Below are 25,321 nucleotides of genomic sequence, written 5' to 3' on the forward strand. Positions count from 1 at the left end.
AACTTCTTAATTCAATTACATGAACAGTTTACGACAAAATCATTACTATTTGAGATTTAATAAACAATGTGTTTCATATGTTATAAAGAAAGGGAATAAACTATTTCTGAAGAATTTAATCAATTCTAACAGCTGAAATAAAATTCTGCATTTTTTTGGGTGCAAGTTTGATACCGTTTGAATGTTTCAACAGAAAGATGAATTAGATTAAAGAAATTAGAATTTAAATCACATTTCCATGGCATTGATATAGTTTTATTTTAGGCATTCTGTACAGAGCGAGCGCTAAGCTGGGCGAAAATGTTATCGCGCCCGGCCCCTACTTACTTTTAAATCCTGTCTAGAATTAATGAGCTACTTCTTAGAATAGACACACAGTTGATAGAGTTCAAAGGTTCAATGTTGGTTTTCATTTGGACGTTGATAAAATGTATGATTTAAGAAGAGCATATAATTTAAATGAGCAATATTATCTCTGATATTTTGAAATAAGTTATTACGGACACAGTGTACTTGTGTCCGTAATAACTTAACATATATACAGGCTGTTGGCAATGATTGGAATCAAGGATAGATAGATTTACATTGAAGAAACGATAAGCATGTCCAACATCAACGCCAAGGTTTTCTTAAATTCTAATCATGACGGCTGTTTGATAATGCATGTTGTATGTTAATTATTGTATTGTCTAATAACAGTTTTAAAATGATTTGATTGTTTTCTATCACATTCGAAATAATTATATTAGAACAACATATTTATTCGTCGTTAAAACGAAGACAATGTATTATGACAGCTGACATCTGTGATTCTATCTGCTCCTCCCATTACATTGCACTCCCGCGGAGAAGAATTTCGTCCTCTTGTCAACTCTTATTCAATGGCAATTAATTGTCACATTAAAGAGCGACAGAAGAAAACCACGACAGAGGATGAAGACGCATATGTCGCCCTATTTCTTTCCCACAAGAGAGTTAATTAAATTGTTTTCTTCCCCACAATTACTTTTCAAGGATTATTGACTACCGTGATAATTATCAATTAAATACATCTAAAAAACAACAAACGATTGTCGTTAACAGTTACAGCATCATTGTTATCTAAATCGTGCCATTATTTACGGTAAATTAATTTAAATGTGGTTACAAGTATAACAACTTACTGTATAATGTGGCATTTGAATCTTAATATTAAAACAGTTATCTTGTCGTTTAGAATTTGTCTAAAAATTTGGTGTAAATTCTATTTCTTGCACTACGGTTTTATATCATCCTATTATCAAAGATCATCAAAGTTACTTTTCTTTACTTTTGTGTCACAATTTACATTTCTACCTCTTTCCGAATTTTACATGCATAACATCGATGTCTACACCAGGTCAATGACATAATTAGAATACATATATCATAGATTTTTTTACTTTTTACTTTACGTGGATGGTTGTGCGAAATGAATAAAGGCTAAATCGGATGTCCAGTGTGGGGAAAGCACCAAGTATTCTGCTTGTGAATGAACCGGTCGGTAATTGAAATCGTATAATTGCCTGTTCAAGGTTAATTTTCTTCACCTGTCAAACATATATTATCGTCATCAATACATTTTATGTTGATGTGCATTTTTTTTTTTAATTTTTGAGGGAGAGTTTAAATGTTTGTTTTTTCGACTGATATGCAGCTGCTTAAGTAGCATCAAGCAGTAGTCGATCACTTGAAACTTAACAAAAAATAATGATAGCAAATATCTTTCACTGGATATATCTGTTTTGAACACAATAAGAAGTATGCAGATTCATAGAGTATTTCCGAATGTCATATACCTTTGGCTGGATATGTTTCATGTTGTATGCCCCCTCCTCCTGTGAATTTCATCTGTATTGAACACAATCAGTAGTATGTAGATTCAAAGAGGATTTCCGAATGTCATATACCTCTCACTGGACCTGTTTCAAGTTGCATGCTCCTTTTTTAATTTCATCTGTTTTGATCATAAGAATCACCAGTAGATTATAGGTATGGTTGTTAATTCATTTAATAAATGGAATACTTTTTCAATGTGTAAATAATGATGTTTGTTAAACTTGAGTTGATAATGCAGTTCTGCATGAAAAGTTATTTGTAGAGAATAATACAAAGTGATGCTTGCACAAGTGCCAATTTCTGTCTATGACTCCAATATACTATCTTTCGTTATCTAGACATCAGCGAGTCTGATTACAAGTATCTTGAGAGTTAAGGGATCAATCTTAATAGATCTAGGTGTTTAAAATTGATTAATTCTTCAACTTATTTGTGTGTTTATGATTCTAAAGTTAATCTCATTTTAAATTACAAATATATTTTGCTTTAGCAATCTTCTTTTAGAAAATTACTTGCACATTTAAATATCTTCTTCTTATACATTTAAATAAGTTTGTAATCTTAACTCATTAAAACTTGTATTTACAGGTGCGATTATCTGATCTATGCCAGATAAAATAAACAGAAGGGCAAATATCTTAGATGCAATATGTAGAAACTGTTTTAGAGGAAAATCTAGAACTAATGTACATTCTTTGATTAAATACTTTAAGGGATTACTTTCTCTTTCGCTCGCCATACTTTAAGAATGAATAATACCTGTTGGGACCGTTGGGGACACACTATAGCTGACTATGCGGTATGGGCTTTGTTCATTGTTGAAGGCCGTACTGTGACCTTCAGTTGTTAATTTCTGTGTCATTTTGGTCTCTTGTGGAGAGTTGTCTCATTGGTAATCATACCACATCTTCTTTTTTAATAACTTGATAGATTAATGTTTGCTCTTGTTAAACTTTCACTGGCAATAAATTAAAGAATATTCATGTAGACAAACAATTAACAATTAACATGATTAATACAGAAAGTAGTTTCTGCAAGATAAAGTCGACCGGGATGAAGAAGAGAAATTTGGGATGACACTGGAAAAATGTTGTATACTGCAGGAAACGGACAGATTTTCACCTTGATTTAGACCATCTACGAAGCCGCATAGTGTTGTTGTAATGCTTCTTTAACGTATACAGAAAGCATGACACTCTCATACACAAGGCGTTGAATTAAACCATTGCCATTCTGGAGCCGGTTGTTCATCACTTGGTTACATTTAACCCTCTGTTAAATATAACCCAGGGTTAAATCATTTATCCGACGGTTGCATAACCAAGGGTTAAAATTCTGTTGTTCAACATGATTTAACCCTTAATTTTTTTTTTAACCAAGGGTTATATTCAACTGAGGATTTATGTTCCCACAATGTCCTATGTATTATATCCTGGCAGCAAGAAATCGATATGGCTGAATCAGTCAGCTCAGACAAAAAAAAACCTAACTTCAGCAAGGATGAAGAATTGAAAGTTCAAAATTTGGTTGAAATACACTATGATATAATAAATTCGAAACAAACAAACACCATAACAAACGAAAAAAAAAGCACAAATTTGGCAAATCATTGCTCAGCAGACAAGTGCCTTGTGAGTTGTCATCAGAACTGCCAAAGAGGTAAAGGACAAATGGACTAATTGTAAAAAGGTGGAAAAGAGAGTATTTACAGACAATATGAGAGAGTCTGTTAAAACGGGGGGAGTCCAAAGCCAAAAGAAGTGAGAACTGCAATTTCAAACATCATTGACCTTTGCAAACATAGGGGACGTAGCTACCTACTTATACATCCCGCACAGCCAAAGAAATGCTCACTTTAGCAAAGTTTTGCTGCCGGACTGGACAAGTCCAAAGATAAAAACTTTTCCTTTTTAACTCTTCTTTGATTTACCCCAGCCAACCCTTAGCTCTAACTAATATTTCCTAATAATTATATTGTTTGTATAGAACACTAAACAGATCATAACACCCGAATCTGTCAAAAGCCAAAGACATTTATAGACAAACCAAGGTAATTATATAATACTCCTTGGCAACAAAAATAGATAGCCATCAAGACAATGCTAGTGAGTAATACATCAAAGTGTTTGTTCGAGTGTTTTTTTGGAATTCTGTCACTGAATATGCTGACTTTGCAAGAACACTGCTGATGCAGCATAAAGAACTGTGATTGCTTAATCTGGAACTTTTTCCTTTTTTTTCTAAATAATTCCGTTTTTTTTCTCTCTCCAACAAAGTGTCACCTTAACAATGTATTTTGAACACATAGCTGAGTCGGTAGAGCTGTTTTTTACCACGAGGAAAAAGTGTTGGCTAACGAAGGCAAAGACGAGGTTGACAATGCTTTTAATCGTGGGGTAACAATCTGATCTATCACAGTCTCTTTTTTTCTTTCTTGGTCTTTAAATCACCTATTTTGTTCTATTAGTTTGTATTGGTTAATGCAAGAGGATAACATTCAGAAATGTAACCCACTGAGCTCGTAGAAGAGTAGAATATTAACCAATGTTAACCAATTGCGTGAGGAACCTTGGTTACTTGAACACTGGCTTTACGTAAGGACAATAATAAGAGCTTCCATATAATAATGTAGAAAATATGAAATGCGTATGTTTAGGATGAAGTAAGGCTATAAAGTGCGGATATAAAAAGTAGCAGAGACCACTCACTATAGATCAAACCGCCAGAAAGCATGTGAATAACCAAAATGGACTTCTTCCAACAGGCTTCAAGAATTGGGAGTTGGATAATTTGTTTATGCGCATTTCCTCTCGGAGCCCCTTTTTCTGAAGTCTATGGCTATTTTTGAAATATCGCCCTTTCTTTTCATGACTGACCATTGGCCAGCATAATCTTCTTTGGTAAACATTCTTAGTATAATTCCTCTGCGACTTAGAATGAAATTCAAAACAGTGTGGCTGTGGCCATTGATTGACACATTAATTTCATCCATTGACTCGGACAATTTACGTGAACGTTTGTCTGTAACGACCACTGTTCACGACGTACCTACGATAGACATTTAAACTGTGGGGTCACCAAGGTTTCTTAACGCCTTTAATTATAAAATAATTCGAAAAATTAATCAGAAATAACCTTTATGTTTTGATTTATATAATTGATATAAATCAAAACATCGTGTTATTTCTGATTAATTTTTTCGAATTACTTTATTAAGGTGTTGAGAACCTTTGATGACCCCATAGTTTAAGTGTCTTTAACAAGTACACAGTGAGCAATGGTCGTTACATACAAACGTTCACCTAAATTGTCCCAGTCAATGGCTGAATTTAATGTGTCAATCAATGGCCACAGCCACACTGTTTTGAATTTCATTCTATTTAAAAAAAAAGTTATTTTTATAGTTTGTTATTATGTTGTGCATTTTCACCACTGTCCCAAATACAGGGAGAGCTGAGCGCCCTCCACATTATGTATGTGCCTGACCATTTCAGGAGCCTGTAGTTCAGTGGTTGTTGTTTGTTGCTGTATCATTCCGTTGTTTTTCTCGTTTATATGTTTGATGGTTGTATGACGTGGCTATGCAGATGGATTTTGTTCATTATTGAAGGCCATATGGTAACATGCAGTTTCTAATATCCACGTCACTTGGTTTCTGGTGTAAAGTTGTCTCATTGGCACCATTATTTTATATCATTTTTTTCAATTTATGTTTGTTTGTTTTATTTTTATTTTTTTCTATTTTTGTTTTGCTTGTTGTTTTATGTTTGCTATTCGTTTGTGTTACTCTATTTCTTCTGTACAATAAACAAGATTCGTATGTTGATTTCGACTAAAGTACTTATCAAGATACAGCAAGGTCAAGCTGGCCTTAAATTAACTAGATTAAAGATGTTTTATTTATACAAACACTAGAACGAGTTATTATCTGCGAAGTATGCTTTATTGATATCTAGATATCTAGAGATAATATTATCAGATGCCATATGAAATTGGTCCAAAGTAAAGTAGAGCACAATCTTCGTTACCAACAGTTAAAATCCTATGCAAGCTGCAGCGTGAAGAGCATCTGAAAGAGAAAAGAAACGTCAACTATGTGTTGAATAACAATATCGGACTTTGAATAATATATACATTTTGAGTCCTGAACTCAATTCTAAGAAGAACCTGTTCATATTCAAAAAGCTGTACAACTGTTTACCTGTTTTCTTATGCCTATACAATTTGTATTTAGACTTTCGTTTATCACTGATGACCCTGTATTGATCTCTCAATGTAATTTTTTTTGCTGGATGGTCCACGTTATGATTAATACTATTCCATTTATAGTTTGAATAGTTTTAATTCTATAATATTAACTGACCAACCAAAATGCAATGGATGGTACTGAATTTAATTACCATAATGATTTATTGTCAACTATTGTTTATTGTATCAAGACTAATTTTTTTGACATTCCGTTCCTGTACTTTACCAAGATTTATTATACTCTGTGGGTTTGTAACAGAATGATCAACAGTCAACAAATGTCAGATTGCACAAATTGCTGTGATAGTATCTTCTGCAGCGAAACAAAACATGCAACAGGGAAGAAAATCAGAAATTGGAAGAGTGACAAAGAAAAGAAATTTCAGGAATTTGCTTTAAACTTAATTAAAGAAAGATTAGCTGGAGTGCAGTGATTGTTTGATGAAAGAAGAACAAGATAATAAGTGCTTCTAAACAACAATAACTATAAGATAAATGTAACAAACATCTATTGCATTACTTATAGAACAATTAAAACTTCAAATATGATTTCCCCATGAATTGCTCATATTGCAAAAACCAAAAGTCTGCAGTTCATGGTAAATGCATTAAATTCTGTTAATAAAGGTTATGATACCGGAAATCTAAGAAAATTACTACTAAGTAATTGTAAGCATCAAATATATTCTTTGTTTTCCAGAATACCAGTAACATCCATGCATATGTAGTATTTTATTTCGATATGATATCGGTTTCGCCATGTCGTCCGTTCTCTGAACGTAAGTAGATAATTTTAACAAGCTTGAAAATCCTGTGATCACCAATCAAAATGTAGTCTTGTCGAGTCAACAGAGCGAACGAGCTCAAAAAGTCTTAAAATTTTGTCGATCAGCTGATATATTATGTTATCAATATGATAAAAATCGGATAATTGTGTTTTTTTCGTGGTAGATATATTATACTCGTTGTTTGTTAATCAGCAAACCGGAAGAAGTCTTGATAAAAACGTGTATAAACTTTTAACGTTACTATCAGTCGGTGATAAGTCCGGGTCAACGATACTTATAAGCCGGGTCAAATATATTCGAACTCCAAAAGTTGTGATATACAATTTTATATAGAGCTGGACAGAGAGATACATACACTAGGAACCTGCTATTGCTTATGCTTACTTTTGAAGTATTAATCATTAAATTTGAGATAATAATTTATATATGTAAATAAGTAGACCATACATGTCCCGCCATCTTTGTCTGAACCTTAAATTCTCCCCTTTTTTTAAAAAGTCACAGGAGAACTTAGTCAAAATAGTCATAAAAATAAGGAGATGTTGTATGATTTCCAATCAGACAACCATAATCAAAGTTCAAATAAAGTGGATGTTAGCAATTGATGCCTTCAAAAAACCTATGTAGTGTATATTATATAAAAAAAGAAGATGTGGTTTGATTGACAATGAGACACCTCTCCACAAGATACCAAATGACATAAAATTAACAGCTAAAGGTCACCGTAAGGCCTTCAACAATGAGCAAAAGCCCATACCGCATAGTCAGCTATAAAAGGCCCAACAGTAACTTTAAAACAATTCAAAAGAGAAAACTCACGACCAAATAAAGGTACAAAAACATTGAACAAAAACAAATTTGTAACACATAAACAAACCACAACCACTGAATTGCGAATTCTAGACTTGGGACAGGCACATACATACAGAACGTATAGTCGGCTAAAAAAGGCCCCGAAATGAGCAATGTGAAACAATTCAATTCAGAATTTTTTTTAACGAAAAACATATATAACAGACATAAACCAACGACAACCACTGAACTACTTGGCCCTGGCATTTCAAGAATGAGGTACATAGATATAGGAAGATGTGGTATGAGTGCCAATGAGACAACTATCCATCCAAGTCACAATTATAAAAGTAAACCAGTATAAGTATAGGTCAAGGTATGGTCTTCAACACAAAGCCCTGGCTCAAACCGAACAGCAAGCTATAAAGTGCCCCAACAAATAACTAGTATAAAACCATTCAAACAGTTCGTTTCAATTGTTTCAAAGGTTTCTGAAAATTTTATGTTGACGGAAAACCAAGGGGTGATTGGTTTGCTCTAGCTAAAATTAAAGTTAATTATAGATAACATCATACAATATATAATTGCCGTTGGTTAACCCTTTTTAAACATAAAAACCTAAGAGCTGAAGCCGAAAATATTCACAAAAACACTACTTTTATCAAATAGACATGTTCATAAAAAAAAATCTAATAGTTTCATGCCATTTCTTATTTCATAATCTCAAGTTTAGTCATTATTAAACTATAAGGCGTCAAAGAAAAAATTAACTCAAATAAAATCAATCTTTTTTATAATTTTAAGATGCGCACTTAATGTCCTGAATGTGTTTATATCAGATTTTAATTCAAACAGCTGCAAAGAGGCTATTCTGCAATTTAGTGGTTAATTTACTTTTAATAAATCTTATAAAATCGTAATGAAGAAATTTCTGTGAAAATTTATCGACAGCACATTGATAGCAATAAAAAACCTGTCTCTCATCTTTGAAACATTAGTATAGATCATATATGAATACTTCACTGCAGGCTACCACCCTTTGCTTCTTATCATAATCGAACATTGAATTGAATTGGCTTCGTATTTAACAGCAAAATCTAATGATAAATCAATAAATGCCATGACGTGTTAATTAGTTCAAAATTAATTGGTTACAGGCGTACACAAAATGTTATTTAGAATATTGAAGCCAAAATAAACCAGCAAAATATGCATTATAATTATGGTAAACTAAAAAACATATTACACAAATATATGAATATATTCTTAAAAGTGAACATTACAAAAGGTGCAATCAAACAAAAATAGAGTGAAAGAAAACGATTAAACGTAATAAGTCGAAGAGGGTAATTCGATCATTACAAAACGAAAAATACGAAACGGCAAACAACAATGTACAAAACAAAACACATAAGACAAAGGATACAAATATTTGCGATGACTTCATTTGTTTATAACTTGGGTTACTGACTTTTCTGATTGCGGCGTGTCCTAAGATCATATTTTAGGATAAAACGTTAACATGCAAACCTCTCACGACGTAACGCTCGGTTTGTACAACGTTCTAATGTCTGGCACAATGCTAAATCAAATAAATAATAAACCTCGGCATAAAGGCTATTTTCACATTTAAAACAGTAGAGACAATGTAGTATGCAATTTAAGTAGAGGATGGCTGACAGTATATTATCAAAAAGTATCTTGACTTTTATTTGGTGGATGCAATAGACGCCCCTAAAAATATATTGACCTCGAACTTTGACCTTGGTAAATATGATATTTTTGCCTTAATAACTCCCTCATACTCACATTTCATTCAAATCGTCAATTTTAAATAATCACATCACGCAGATGCAATGTTTTATTACAATTCCATCATCTTTTTGATGGTCGGACAACCATATTGTACCGCTATTAGGGAGGCAGTCCCATTGAAACGCAATAACAATGGCTACAGACGCTCTTTATGGCAGAATTCCAACAACGAGTTTGAATATTGAGAGAGAAAAAAGTTCATAACTTGAGACAAGTACATGGAAATATGGCGCTTCACTTATTTTGTTCATAGATATCCAGTCCACTCGTCCCCTTTTTTTAATTCCATCCGCGCTTCTTACTATATGTGCTTTTGTCAAATGATATCAAACGAATTACAACAGTGGCATTCAATTACTTATTGAAATTTATGATTTGCAAGCACTAACAGGACCAATCTTGTCATCTTTCATAAAACAACCATTTGATACTGCTTTCTAAGTACGATGGGGGATTGAGATATTTAATATTTAATATACGTTACCCGGATATGCATCTATATGCAAAGCGAGAAGAATCAAATCTGTAATTTAAAAACACGTTAATTTATTTGTATTGTACCTGTTTTTTCGATTGAAATTGAATTCGGATTCGAAGGCTCGAAGCATATGTAATGTCACGTATGATAAATATATTCGTTATACAAAAAAATCGAGAAAAAAATACTTCAACCCTTTTTTACCTATAACAAATACGAAATCTTTTTAAAAATTGAGATATAAAACATACTATACATGTACTTACTTTGATTTTGCCAAGAACAGAAGTTGTGGTTAATAGAACAGAGATCATCCAAACATTGCAAAAGCTTTAAAATAATGTCACAGTTTCTAACTATATGTATAAAGAGTCATGCAAGTCATCATTAAAGAAGATATTCCAACAATGTGGAATATTTACTCTCCTCTGCTCCTTGGAAATTTGCTGAAAGTGTAACTTTAGAGTTTTTTCCACGGTATTTATCTAAGTCAAATTTTGCCGTCCACATATCATGTCCTCGATCTTCAAAATGGTGCCACTCTCCTTCAGCTATAACGGCAACTGCTTTTGCATTCGGAACTTTGACCTGCCAGTTGATATTTGTCAGCTTACTGTTGGTGTGTAGGACTCTTGGCTCTTCAATAAAGCATCCATCTTTCCATTGGGCGTACTGCTTTGGAAACGGGTAGACAGGCTGGAGGGCTCTGGTACAATGAATCAAGTAGTTGTAGACGTTCGGAAGGGATTTGCTGGGATCGGCTGCTGGTAAACAGTACAGTTGAAGCTTGTAATAATCGGACTCCGGCATGTGGACAAGAAAATGCACAACACTTTCTCTCGTTTGCGCGAACACATACTTAGACAAGTCCTTGTCATTACGACAATTGATGAGTTGGGTTGTAAATTTGACGTGAGTTTTGGCTTTAATTTTAATTTCCAAGTGATTATCCCGAGCAGTAATTTCTGGTTCCGGGTGTGACAGTGTTTCAAGTCCAAGCTCGGCAAATCTATCCTGTGGACCAAGGTACCCTTCAGGTAATTCCGGCTTTTTATCCATGTTTGTATCAAGCAATTGAGCTGCAAGCCTTATCCACCCTTATGTTTCTCTGCCGAGTGAGAAATCAGCAATGCAGACCGATATAGATGTCGCCACAGTCAGAGAGTGGTAACCAATAGTTATTTGTGTTCGTTATGATTTTATCGTAAATTTCGGCTGGAATTTTCCTAGCAATGGAGAAGCTAAATTTAGATGATAGATAGAACTATGTCAGTAACAATCACCATCATCAAATCAAAATAATAGGAGGATGTTAACACGAATGTAGAAGATGGATTCTACTGATAGAACAACCCTCTTCAAAGAAAAGTTATAATTGTCGATGGTTTGTTTTCTTACTTCGTTTTAATTGCATTTTAGTGTAGGAGGATATGAACGTCTTGGTTAAGTTAATACGAAGAGAAAATATTTTAATTAGTTTAGTTGCATAAAACTGCAAATGAAATACCGTTGTTAAATCATTTACATTTAAAGTACTCTTTTTTTTTTGTCGAAAATATGTAAAAAAAGATTTCACCGGATGAATCATTTTGTTTCAGTAACAGAATATAAGAAGATCTTCACATGTATTATAGCTTATAATGACTATGTTGTATTATCGTATACCCCCTCTTCGCCCATCATACTGGAGCGTTTTGCAAGATTATGTCGTTATAGAGCAAAGAGTCGTACGCAATATATTTAATATACTAGTATTAGTAGTTTTTATTTTCACCACTAATATTGTCACCAATTGTGTTGATATTTAAGTAATGGTTTTCTAATTTTACGAATTAGAAGACTGTCAAACTGTTCAGTGTTTTCGGTAAAAAGATAGAAAGTTAGTTTCTCCAGTGGTTAACGAGATAGCAGTCATGACAATTGATAGATGGACAGGCGAAAGAGCAGACACATTACATACAGTTAATTCCCATATAATATTCAGTATATGCGAATTAATTTGGTAAAAATAGCGGAAATGTATCATTGAAAACGGTTCGTACTCTTTTAAATGTATTTCTGATGAGTTCACATGTAAAGTATTTGATCGGTACAGTAACATTTCGCCATTATAGGCAGTTGTTCTTCCGGTAAATGAATTGTATATGGAACCATACATGCATAATAAATATAATAAACAATTGCAAGAGTCTAACCTCACTGGAAATTAGAATTACTACAATCTGTACAAAAAAGTTTAATCCCCCCCCCCCCTGCAAACTGCTCATGCATCTATAAAACATTGCCTGAATCTTATTTGAAAAAAATCAGATCTACATCTGCCTAACTTGATTTTCATTTAAAATAATAAATAAATGTGAAAAGATGAAAGATATATGTTTTGAATTCAGATATGCTTAAATAGTTAGATATAATTTCAGCATGCATTTAAAATTAAGCTTCCATCACGATGTATAACAACAAAAACATTATCATCGAAAGAAAATCCATTATTAAAGAATGTTCAAATTGCATTTTATGAATAAATTGCAAGTCTATTAAATGTAGTTTTAAAATAGCAAACTCAAAAAACTTGGTATGTAAAAATGCTTAAAAAATCTTAGATTGTGATCATCATTTCACATGTACATGAAATAACAAACAAACAAAAAAATGATTACAAATCTAAATACTCCTATTTACAGAGTAGGAGTTCTAGATTATCGCGTCACAATGTAGAATGTAATTGCAGGTGTTTTATGAGCATGTCTACATTCTACCATCATAACTTACTATGACGTCATCAATCAAATATTATATGGTTTAGGACACAAAAAGAATGTGTGTACTTTGAATATGCCATACAGGTTTGCATGTACTGATAATAGAAAAATAGTTAGCTAAATTAAGCTGTAAAAGACAAAAAATTTAAGAACTTTTGGTCCTAAATGCTCTTCAACTTCGTACATTAGTTGGCCCTTTTAACTGTTTCGAGCGTCACTAATGAGTTTTTTGTAGACGAAACACACGACTGGTGCAAATAATAATAATAAAAAAAATCATCTTAATTCTTGGTGTCTATGATGAGTTTATTCATAAAATCTATGTTAATGCTAACTGTTTACACAAGCTCCGCGTGCTCCAAAAGAAACTTAGTGATTGATTATGGCGTGACGTTCAGTGGCAAATATTGCATACACATTCAAATTAACAATTGATGCAATTGGTAGATTCAGCAAAGGTACAGTAAAGTGGGTAAAACGGGATGAAGGGCCTAAACTTCGACTGCCACTGAACAATGAGGATATGTGGATAGGGGCAGACGTTTTACCCTGCAACAGACCACCTATGGACCCCCAAACGTACTTAACAGAAAGGACAAGGTATGACAAGGGTTGTTTTCGCCCCCATTTTTCCAGAATTTTGAAACTTTCAAGTTTGAACCCATCCAGCCGTTGGAATGAACTGTAGTATATGCTCGTCCAGATAGCATCTTATTTTATTGTGCTATGTGCACAAATCTGTGCATATGTGCACAAATCTGTGCAAACTACGATCTTAACAAGAATGTGTCCTCAGTACACGAATGCCCCACTCGCACTTTCATTTTCTATGTTCAGTGGACCATGACATTGGGATAAAAACTCTAATTTGGCATTAAAATTAGAAAGATCATATCATAGGGAACATGTGTACTAAGTTTGAAGTTGATTGGACTTCAACTTCATCAAAAACTACCTTGACCAAAAACTTTAACCTGGAGCGGGACAGACGGACGAACGGACGGACGAACGGACGGACGGACGGACGGACGAACAGACGGACGAACGGACGCACAGACCAGAAAACATAATGCCCCTCTACTATCGTAGGTGGGGCATAAAAAGGCAATGAACGACGAAAAGCGTAAACAGTCTAAAATTCAATCATGGTTGGAGACGAAATTTGACATCAGCACCAACGTAAACCATCCTGAAATTTTCAACCATCAACCCTACTCTTAGGTATCTTTCATTTGATAAAATATCATGGTGGTCAACGTTGGTGCTTTTGTCTTAAATTTTAAAAAAAATGCAAAATTTTAGACCTCATATTGCAGAAATTACAAAATTTTGGACTGTTGCTAGGCAATATTTTTGTTGCAAAGTTGTTGCTAAGCACTGATTAAACTGACATTGATTTGACTGTTCATTTGCAACTCCAAGTTATTGTTAAACAAACAATTCTATTTTGGGTATTGCTAGTTTGTAATGAGAAAGCAATGCGTAAGTGATGATTTTCCTATTTAATAAAACCGTTGCTAGGCAACCTTCCTTTCACCGGAACACAAAAAATCATTCCTTTGTCTAGTTTGGCTATCAATGATAAAACATTAAAGGAAGGGGGCCAAACACGTCCCTTATCATACCTTGTCCTTTAGAAATTCGTGACTGTGTATTTCTACAAACTCCAAAACCACATCAGCAATGGTTTGCTGACATGAACTATCATTGATATGGTTATATTTATAAATTACCTGTTTACAAAATTTTTGAATTTTTGAAATACTAAGGCTTTTCTACCCCAGGCATTACCTTAGCTGTATTTGGCAAAACTTTTAGGAACTTTAGTCCTTAACGATCTTCAACTTCGTACTTTATTTGACCTTTTTAACTTTTTTGGATTCGAGCGTCACTGATGAGTCTTTTGTAGACGAAACGCGCGTCTGGCATATATACAAAATTTAGTCCTGGTATCTATGATGAGATTATTTACTGACATGAGGCGAAAAGTCAAAGGGATGGTCATAATTCTATACCAGTCAATCCTTGAAGGCAGGAAATGGTTTCACGTTTAAAGTTTATAAAGACAAGAAAAAACAATTATGAAACACCCTCGTTCTTATACATAAGAATTTTTTTTTTTTTATTATCGGCTACGACATTACAAAAATGTGAAAATTCTGCGAAAACCGCCTATGTCGATCCTGCAATTCCTTCTGTTAGTTTAAATAGTATTGTTGACCACAAAAAATCTTGATCCATTTTATTAAATGATTTTTTTTTCTTTCTCTTGAAGAAGCTTCAGTCAATGTTTTCATAACATTCCTAAATAGTTAGACAAAGTGATTGATGCCTAATAAAAAATTTAATTCCTGAGTGTATGCAAATGTTTACTGCAAAACGTTCATCTATCAGTCATTTACTACAAAATGAAAAAAACAAACATATTTCACAGTTTTGCTTCAGACATTATCTCTAAATCAAGAAATAAGCTTCTGCCAAAGATTTATGAAGTACTACGGCGGTTTGACATATGTTTTGATGTCTATAAGATATTTAAAAGTTAAATCAATCTATTCTTATGATTGTGTTTTCGATATATCCTACGCATCATGGATTTGACAAATTTGAAGAATGGTCATGGATAACACGTAAATTCATGGCTGTTGCTTTCTGTTGGTAATCAAAACATATTTTTTTAACATACATACAAAATCTGTTTTTTCAGGTGTTATTAGATATATTATAATTCAATAAGGAATGTTTAATGTTAGTTGAACCGATATAATGCGGAAAACATATTGAGGTTTCTGTTGACAGTTTTCAATCAGTTTACGACCACTGAATGAGAGTGATAAGCAATGCATGAAAAAAACTCATCAAAGATACCAGACGTGTAAGCTCTGTGTTGACATGAATTATCATTGATATGGTCATAATTACAAATCAACTGTTTACGAAACTTTGAATTTTTGAAATACCAAATAAAAAATTCTAAAATGAGTTTATTTGGTACGCCATATATATACATGCTTTTCGCCTACATAAGATTTGCATGCAGTGGCGCTCGGATCAAAACAGTTGTAAGTCCAAACCAAACTAGCATGATTATTTAGACGGAGTCGAAATAACCATGTTAGTTGGGTCAAAGCATGATAACTTATACATTATATCGAATTTAACTAACTTATTATACACATGGTTTTACACTAGTTATTCTGGGGTCCTTTATAGCTTGTTGTTCGGTGTGAGCCAAGGCTCCGTGTTGAATGCCGTACATTGACCTATAATGGTTTACTTTTTTGAATTGGTATTTGGATGGAGAGTTGTTTCATTGGCACGCACACCACATCTTCCCATATCTATAATAAACAGTACAGCAGATGAACAGATCAATAATATTTCATGTCGCAACACATGTGCTAAATAAGATGATTTACAATATAAGCCAAATTAACAGATAAAAACAATGTAAGGCAATATATAATGCATATTCATGTTTTTAAGATCGATACTTTTTTTCATGGTAAAAGAAGGTAGTCGATGAACGTCCAGTGGCAAATATTGCATCTATTTTCTAGACAATATGGTAAAAGGAAGACAACTCTAATGTAAAACAAATATTTCAATCATCGGTTACTAACTCGTACTTATATGTTCGGATACGTAAATAAAGTAAAACTAAGTCGTTTATTAGAGAGAAACACACAAGACATAACAAAATATACAACGTACAGTGAACAAGTATTCTCTTTATAGAATAGCAAGTTTAGATTTTTTTTAGGAATTTAGATTTTTCTCTATTGCAGTATAGTTGTTCGAACTTATCGAAGTACCGCTGAACTAATCATGAATTCTTTTTAAAATGTTTTAAAAAACAGTTGCATTTAAGCTTTTGTTATAATTTTAGTTAACAAATTTTGTGACTGATTTTAATACTGTTTATTATCTATACACCCTCACTTTTTTTTTAAACGTTCTGTTAAGGAACATAAAATAATGAAAAACGAATTTTTGGTATTATTTTTGAGTTTTTCTTTTTTTTTCCCAAACCAATAAAATCATTTTAAAATTCGAAATAAAAAAAAACAAAACAAAGAATAATATGACTTTGTCATAAGAGAGAGCAGAACGACAACGAAATACATATCGATTCTACAGATAGAAAACAAAGCAGGTACAGCTATGAAATTATTTGTAACACCATGAAAAAATAATAGACACAACGGTAGAATTAAATTTCAAGTAGAGGACATAAAACACCGTTGACAAAAAGAACCATTAGAACAATACATCCAAACTGAACTTAACAGATCTCGTTTGATTCAGCCACAGAGTTTAGATACTAAGATTGAAGCATGTGCTCCAGAAGTGTAAACAAAATACTGATGAACCAAGGATTTGTACAGTATATTATACAAATCCTTGGATGAACTAAATGTTATCGTATTGTTAAGTTGTAAACTAAGGCAATTGTAGTTTACTAAGGTTGAAATCTCATACATCAACCAAGAAAACACAGCAAAAAATTAAAATCACCAAAGTACTGAACTCCGAGGAAAATTCAAAACGGAAAGTCCCTAATCAAATGGAAAAAATCAAATGATAAAACACATCAAACGAATGGACAACAACTCTTGGTACAGACATTTTCAAATGTAGAAAATGTTGGATTGAACCTGGTTTTAAATTCAACTGTGACTTGTTTATTGTTAAGAAGTAAACATGATAACATTTAGTTACAAACTTAGTTTTTGATGTAAATTTCTGTTATTTAGGTCTTACAAAAAAATCTATAAAAATAAAATCACAAAAATACTAAACTCCGAGAAATATTCAAATGGCAAAATCAAAAGCTCAATCCCATCAAACGAATGGATAACAATTGTCATATTCCTGACTTGGTACAGACATTTTTTCTTATGTAAAAAATGGTGGATTAAACCTGGTTTTGAAGCGCTAGACCTCTTACTTGTATAACAGGCGGATCACGTTCCATCACATTTACAACAACGGTTGAACAAAACAGACACAATAAGTAAAATTGGCAAGACATGGGTACAACAGTCATCATTGTGTACAAAAGACATTTATCAAATTCAACAACCACATTCATTGCTTCGCGTGTTTGACATCAGAAAATGTAAACGTCACACACTCAGGAAGAAATATAAAATAATATTGTCGTTCAAAGTATTAAAAAAAAAAAATTCACATGGGGAATGGTGGTATACATGGTTAAAAAATCAAATGTTTTGTTAGAACTAATTTCAGAAAAAGACCGAGATTTAAAATTATACAGAAATTCTTTAGAATTTTTAAGAATCCACATAAGCAAGGTAACACATAAGAAACTATATGGCTTACACATATACAAATACTCAACTTAACTTTTCCATGTACGGTCAGTGTCATCTCAAGATTTTGAAATTTGTATACTAATAGTTATGTAATTGAAAGACAGAAATTCCGAATGTTATATAGATGGTGTGTGGTCGTAATCCAAAATAGTCATCAGTTAAAAGATTACATACATCATATTCAGTTATCTTACAAATTGATAAATCAAAAGCCACTACAAAATCACGTAACTATACCATTTTCCTACCAGCGTCTGTGTCGCTTACATATCTTAATTGCATATCACACTTTATGATTTATTATGCAAAATGTGCGTGGTCAAACGACTCACCAGTGCTGCTCATATATCAAATCAATTGGAATGTCAAATCCATAACGAAACTGAAGAGCATTGAAAACATATAAATCTGAAAAGTTGTGCCAAGTGTGGTTCATGCAACTTGAATCTAAGCCTGGGATTGAAAAAAAACAATAATAGCTCCTTGTTTGAATGGTTGAATATTTTGCGAACAGTACGTTTACGGAAATAAAGGTATCATTGATAGTTCATGCTAGCTCAAGAACGATAACTGCTGGTGAAAAAAACCCAGTCGAAACCGTAGTTCATCAATATTTTTTTATATGAGCGTCACTGATGAGTCTTATGTAGACGAAACGCGTACTAAATTATAATCCTGGTACCTTTGATAACTATCATCACATATTTAATCATAATCTAGTAAGCAGTATTGTCAATTGAGTTTTACAATCAAAATTAGACGGACGATGCCAATGGGAAATCAAACTACTAAGTCGAAGTCAATTAAACAATACCCTAACAAGAAAGAAAACTAAACCCTTTTACACTTTCTTTAGGAAATATTCCACTAATAGACTATAGCTATGATTTTTTAATCTAAACGGATTTATAACTGAATTCGAAGGTTATATTTTTTACAAAAAACATGTGTCAATTTTTTATTAGTTGGTAATTGCATATATGTTAGAATTAAACATTTTCTCTTTTTACTTTGATGTCACGTAACAAAACATTATAATACTGTTGCCTTTATTTATACAACTTTAATGAAAATAAAAGTATCTTGAAAATAAAAATAAAAAAGTCAATAAATCTCGTTTCATTCATTTTTGTTTGGTTCTTAATAATTTGTTTTGAAAAAACCCGATGTGGAATATAAACATGTTAACATATAGAAGTACAAGCATTCTCTTGCCAAATCAGCATCATCATGTAGCATAAGATTTACAATTATTATTGCATCGAAGGATATGTAATTATGACCGACAGATATATTAACTATTAGTACTTGTGCTACAGTATATACGCCTGTTCTGTAGAGGAAATGTTATAAATTGTTAAGTCTTGATGAATTCACGTATGAAAGCGGTATCGAAAAGGATTGCATGTCTGAAGAAAGTGCATTGTAAGTGGGAGTTCCACATACCAAAAACATATATGCTTGTATATCAGGATGTTTTTCAAATGATGTCACTATCACGAGAAATAGTCAAACCGCCGACACAATTAACTGCAAAGATAAATTAATCTATATGACATTCCTGCAATAGAGAGTTAAAAGATACCATAAGGACATTCAAACTTATAAGTCGAAAATAAACTGATAACGTCATGGCAAAACAAGTCGAAAATAAACTGATAACGTCATGGCAAAACAAGTCGAAAAAAAACAAGTCGAAAATAAACTGATAACGTCATGGCAAAACAAGTCGAAAATAAACTGATAACGTCATGGCAAAACAAGTCGAAATTCAAAATAAACTGATAACGTCATGGCAAAACAAGTCGAAAATAAACTGATAACGTCATGGCAAAACAAGTCGAAAATAAACTGATAACGTCATGGCAAAACAAGTCGAAAATAAACTGATAACGTCATGGCAAAACAAGTCGAAATTCAAAATAAACTGATAACGTCATGGCAAAACAAGAAACAACATGCAAACATCGGTTAAACAAATTCTTTTTATCAACAGAAGAAGAAACTCAACATAGAATATGGCCTTTTCCGTATGAAGCTCGATGGCAAATTTTAAATTTGATATAGTTGTTGGGATGAGAGCAGACAACTCGTGTTAAAAAGAACACGTATGTGTGAAAAAAGTCCGATAAGATAGTAAAATCACAAATAATGACACAAAATAAAAGCTAAACACCTAGTAGTTATGAATGATTTTGCAATAAGTAGTATTCCATTTTTTACCAGTCTGTTTTTACTTGTATGCTCAATATTGTTTTTAAACGAGAGGGTACAATGAACTGATGTTTTTAAAAATTGATATACAAATCATGATCATATTTTCTTCAGAGCATAAGAAACCAAGCTATACATAATTTGACCCCTATATAGCAATAGAAAATTAGAATATTATGATTATATAGTATCTCGATCTATGAAAAATAAAGTTTAAGGTTATAACAGGAATACCAACCTTCATAATTGTTTTAATTTTTCAACGCGTTAACAGCCCTGCAACACAACATTTTTTAAAAATACTTTTACATGTTTACAAAACATCAAAGATATCAGGCTTATAATTTGGTATGTCATACTCGAGTTTCGTCTCTATGAGATTTATCAGTGGCGCTATGACTACTCGGCTGGTGATACACTCGGCAACGAAACATCTACCAGCATTGACATCGACCAAGTGATTGTAAAAAGTCGTATCAGATTCCCGGCATATCGTTTGGTACGCCCGACGCGCGTTTCGACTTTATAACTCCTATCAGTGGCGCTCAAATTAAAACAGTAAGAAGGCCAAATAAAATATGAAATTGAAGAACATTAAAAACCAAAAAATCTGAAAAATAGTGCCAAAGATTACTAAGGCAATAGTTATCAAAGTTACCAGGCTTGTAATTTAACAGGCCAGACGCGCGTTTCGTCTACATAAGACTCATCAGTGACGCTCAGATCCAAATAGTAAGAAAGCCAAACAAGTACTGAGTTGAAGAGCATTGATGATCCAAAATTACAAAAAGTTGTGCCAAATACGGCTATGGTTATCCATGCCTGGGGTAAGAAAATCCTTAGCATTTCGAATAATTCATAATTTTGCAAACAGTAAATTTATAAAATGGCCATATTATTAATATACATGTCAACACGGAAGTGCTGACTACTCGGCTGGTGATACCCTCGGGCACGAAGCGCCTACAAGAAGTGTCATCGACCCAGAGGTCTCAATGGTTATCAAAGGTACCAGGCTTATAATTTAATACGCCAGACGCGCGTTTAGTCTACATTAGATATGCCAGTGCAAAGTACAACCTTTAACCAGGAAAGTATTAGTAAATCAAGCTTTTTTTATTGTTGTATTAGATATTCACTGTTGTTACACTGTCGTGGAGATTGCAAAATACAATTGATTTATTTCATAGTCGACAACAGTACAAACTTCGAAAAGTTTGTTCTTGCACGACTCTCTTAGAAATAAAGAACAAAATATTAGGCCATATTCATTTAAAGCTTACAGCTAAGGATTCATGTTGCTTTGTGTACACAGTATCACATATTTAGTTAGTTACATTAGGGCAAAGACTTTGGTATATTGAAGATGAAGTGTCTATAAATAATCGGTCATAATACTCTACATAGTACTCGGAGTACAATATTGTGCTCGACCGAATCCATGATTTTACTTGGTTGATTTTTTAGTCTGAGTACGATAATTCTAGCTCGAAACTTTTATAACCGCAAACGGTCAATCAGCATCAGACCCCCACCCCTAATTCTAAATATCATGATATCTTTAGTTCAATTAACGTTATTGAGTACTGAACCCTGTCGAGCACATGCAGTCATGTATGTTGCGTTTTATTGGTACATGCAATTTTATTTGAAAATCACCGCTTGATTATTGTCATCTGCCAATCAAGATAATGGAATCTATGTTAATCAATTATGAATATATAAATAAATACGATGATATAATCTTGACACCATCATGAATTAATTGACCGATACGATGTGTCGGTGTCTCAACTCACAAGGAACATGTTTTCGCGGTAACATATCTTTAGAGCCGCCTGCTTTTTAAGTATTCCGTTTATTTCGTGAATTTGCTTGGTCAAGTGATTCATGCATAGCAAAAATTACACTGTCGATGCAATTGATCTCTATCCTTTAGGAGGTCCCTTAGTTTTTTGTTTTGTTTTTACCTTGATTGGTTTCTACGATATGCATGATTTAAACGTTGTAAATATACTGTTGCTTTAATTTACGACTCATAACTTTATATAAATGCAAAGATCTACAAAATTAGCTGTTTCTGGCAGTTTGCCTCAACCGTCAGAAATGTGAACCTCTTATCGAAATATTTTAGATTGAATTGAAAGTAAATAGAAGTACTTATATCTTGTTTAGCTAACCACTTTCATGTATTTGCTCAAATTTGACCAAAGCCTCTCAAAGAGAGCAGAGTGACACCTCTCTCCTTTATTTCACTTTCAGGTAAACTGATGATGTTCTTTCACTAAAAATATCCTTTCTTTACTAAGTACACATATCCATATCAACTTGTAATTAAGTTTCCAAGAAGGTTTGATCCATGTCTATAGCCTTTTTTTACGATTGATGCTGATAGATATTTAAACCTGAAAGCATTATAAAATACTAATATACTAATCCAGAAGGGTCATGGGAAAGGACGACGACTGCAATTTTCATAGTGCCGCAGCATTAAACTGTAAATATGTTGAGGAGAGGACCATATTTTCACTCTCAATTTGATGTCTCTTTCATAAACCCTAATTGTTACAGTTTTGTATTGTATTACTTTAGCTAAACGTTATTAAAGAGACACATGAATTTATATTTACGATGTTTACATATAGTAAATAAAAAGGTGTTAAGATATATGCCAAGAACCTCCTTTTCCCTCTTGGACAGATGCCGGATAAATATTAGAACCAATAGCTGAGGTGTCCTATTTCAGATATCCTGGTTTATGTTAATTTAGCGTACCATACTCATCATATGTAACAGTTAGCTTGTTATCGTCTGCTTGTTACATTTTCAATTTTCAAATTAGATAAAGAAATTCCAATGAAATAAGCTAATTCATATGCCAAAATCAGGAAGGATGCAAGTGGTTTCAAAGTAATTTTTCTATTTTCAACGTCTTTAGATACAAACATAAATTTCAAATGATAAGATATATATATATACAATCTTTGTGATAAATCACAACAAAATGAAAATAGCAACATAAGCAACTACAAATGCATGCCATGCTCAAACAAATACAATTTCTTAGTATATGCAGTTTTATATGCTATATATTCACATTTTCTTTGGTATGTACTAGAACAAGCAGCGACAGCAAATATTATTTGTAAATTTGTAAACATACTTACTTTTTAATATCAATTAAAAGTTGCAATTGGAAATCCAGAAGCCCCCTATATTGTTAAAGCATTCAAGTATTGTCAAGTTAATGTCAAATTTACAGCAAATCACATTTAAATGGTGAACTCGAGCATAGTAGCAAATTTACTCTCCTCATCTCCTTGAAAATTGGCTGAAAGTTTTACTTTAGAATTTGACCCTCGGTATTTATCCAAGCTAAATTTTGCCATCCAAACAGGTCCTCCCCGGTTTTCGAAATGGAACCACTCCTCATCAACAACAACGGCTACTCCATTGGCATGGGGTACATTGACGCGCCAGTTGATATTCGTCAAATTGCTGTTGGCGTGCAAGACTAGTGGCTCATGTAGAAAGCATCCGTCCTTCCATTGAGCATAGTGCTTTGGAAACGGATGAACCGTCTGGGCTGCGGTTGTACAACGAATCAGATAGTTGTATACGTTCGGAAGAGATTTACTTTCATCAGATGATGGTAGTGCATACAACTGAAGTTTATAATAGCCGGTTTCTGGCATATGAACCATTACATGGATGATACCTTCTTTCATCTGAGCAAAGACATATTCTGAATATTCCTTTTCAGAGATGCAGTGGATAAGTTGGTATGTAATTTTGATATGTGCCGTCGCCGACCCTATTTCAATTTTCAAATGATTATCCCGTGCAATAATCTCTGGATTCGGATGGGTCATGGTTTTTAGTCCAAGTTCATTCCATTTTTCCTGGGGTCCAAGGTAGCCTTCAGGGATTTCTGGCTTTCTTCCGGCCATTGTGTTACTCGAACGTACTTAGTCTATCTTTAGATTGTCTTCTAAGTAAAAGAAAGTAAAATAGCAATCCAGAAATATGTATGCGACGACACTGTCAGTGGTAACCAATAGCCTGTTATGTTAGCAACGATTCTATCGTTATTTTCTGTAAGTTACGTTCTAGCATGGAAAAAGCTAAACTAAGATGATAGATAGAAGCTTGTCAGAAACAATCTAAAATTATACCACATACGTATTTATTGGTTTCTTGTTGGTGGAAGATGTATGTTCTTTTACATGATGCTATATCTATTGTTGTCTTCTAATCGTCATTAATTAATATCTTATTGTAAGCATGATTCTCTTTGAATATTCTGTGAAATTCATAGAATAGAACACTCAATTTTCTTTGTTGATAAATAAACGTAAAACGAAAATACACTGAATTCACTTGTATAATTTGTTAATAGATGTTTCTTATAATACTCTGTTTTTATCTTTCTTACATTAAGCGAGAGGATGTAGTTGTTTGTGTATGTTTACATCATCATCTAAAACAATTATTTTCCCATCAAATACAATAATTCAATTACAGCTAAAGTTTTGAAGTACAAAACGATCTGAATAGTTTCGTATCTTTTTAACCATTACCAGTCGGGAACACAGTAGTTCAGCGCAGATTATAAGTGGGTTCGTTTGTGTTTCTCTATCAATAGAACATATCGTTTGTATTCTCATCTTTTGCTCTGGCAATTGTATTGGATGTTCTTCTTTATTTATAAATTTTAGTTCTCTATTTTTTTTATTCACAAACAACTTTCTATGTTTTCATAACTCTTGATATTGAAGTCCAGGTTTATCATGGATAAATTATACAATTTTGATGTTGATCTAGTATGGATAACCTTATTGATCTTTCAAATGTCCCATTTAATTGAAGAATTTGGTAGTTTCTAAGAATATTTTTGTGTGTAGTTTTTTTTCAATTAACATCATTACCATCGAAAACAAAACTATACAGTAACAGAATAACTAGTGTTTAAAGTGCATTTGATATATACATGAATATTTTTTTAGCATTTGCCAAGATAGAACGCAT

At 32.9% G+C, this 25,321-nt stretch overlaps 1 protein-coding gene across 2 annotated transcripts; it reads right to left on the minus strand.

Annotated features, from left to right (window-relative positions):
* Positions 1 to 5,778: 5,778 nt before the first annotated feature.
* LOC139520779 (uncharacterized) lies at positions 5,779 to 24,393 on the minus strand. Of its 2 annotated transcripts, none has more exons than XM_071313713.1 (2): positions 23,461 to 24,393; positions 5,779 to 5,926 (listed from the first exon to the last, which is right to left on the minus strand). In XM_071313713.1, exon 1 carries the CDS (start codon positions 24,241 to 24,243, stop codon positions 23,566 to 23,568), a length of 678 nt encoding a protein of 225 aa, XP_071169814.1. In that variant the 5' UTR covers positions 24,244 to 24,393; the 3' UTR covers positions 5,779 to 5,926; positions 23,461 to 23,565. The 2 variants fall into 2 exon arrangements, with proteins under 2 accessions (XP_071169814.1, XP_071169815.1); XM_071313714.1 differs by lacking the exon at positions 23,461 to 24,393 and adding an exon at positions 10,245 to 11,137.
* Between the last annotated feature and the right edge of the window lie 928 nt (positions 24,394 to 25,321).

This window comes from Mytilus edulis, chromosome 4 (assembly GCF_963676685.1).
Source record: "Mytilus edulis chromosome 4, xbMytEdul2.2, whole genome shotgun sequence".
Taxonomy (NCBI): Eukaryota; Metazoa; Mollusca; class Bivalvia; order Mytilida; family Mytilidae; genus Mytilus; species Mytilus edulis.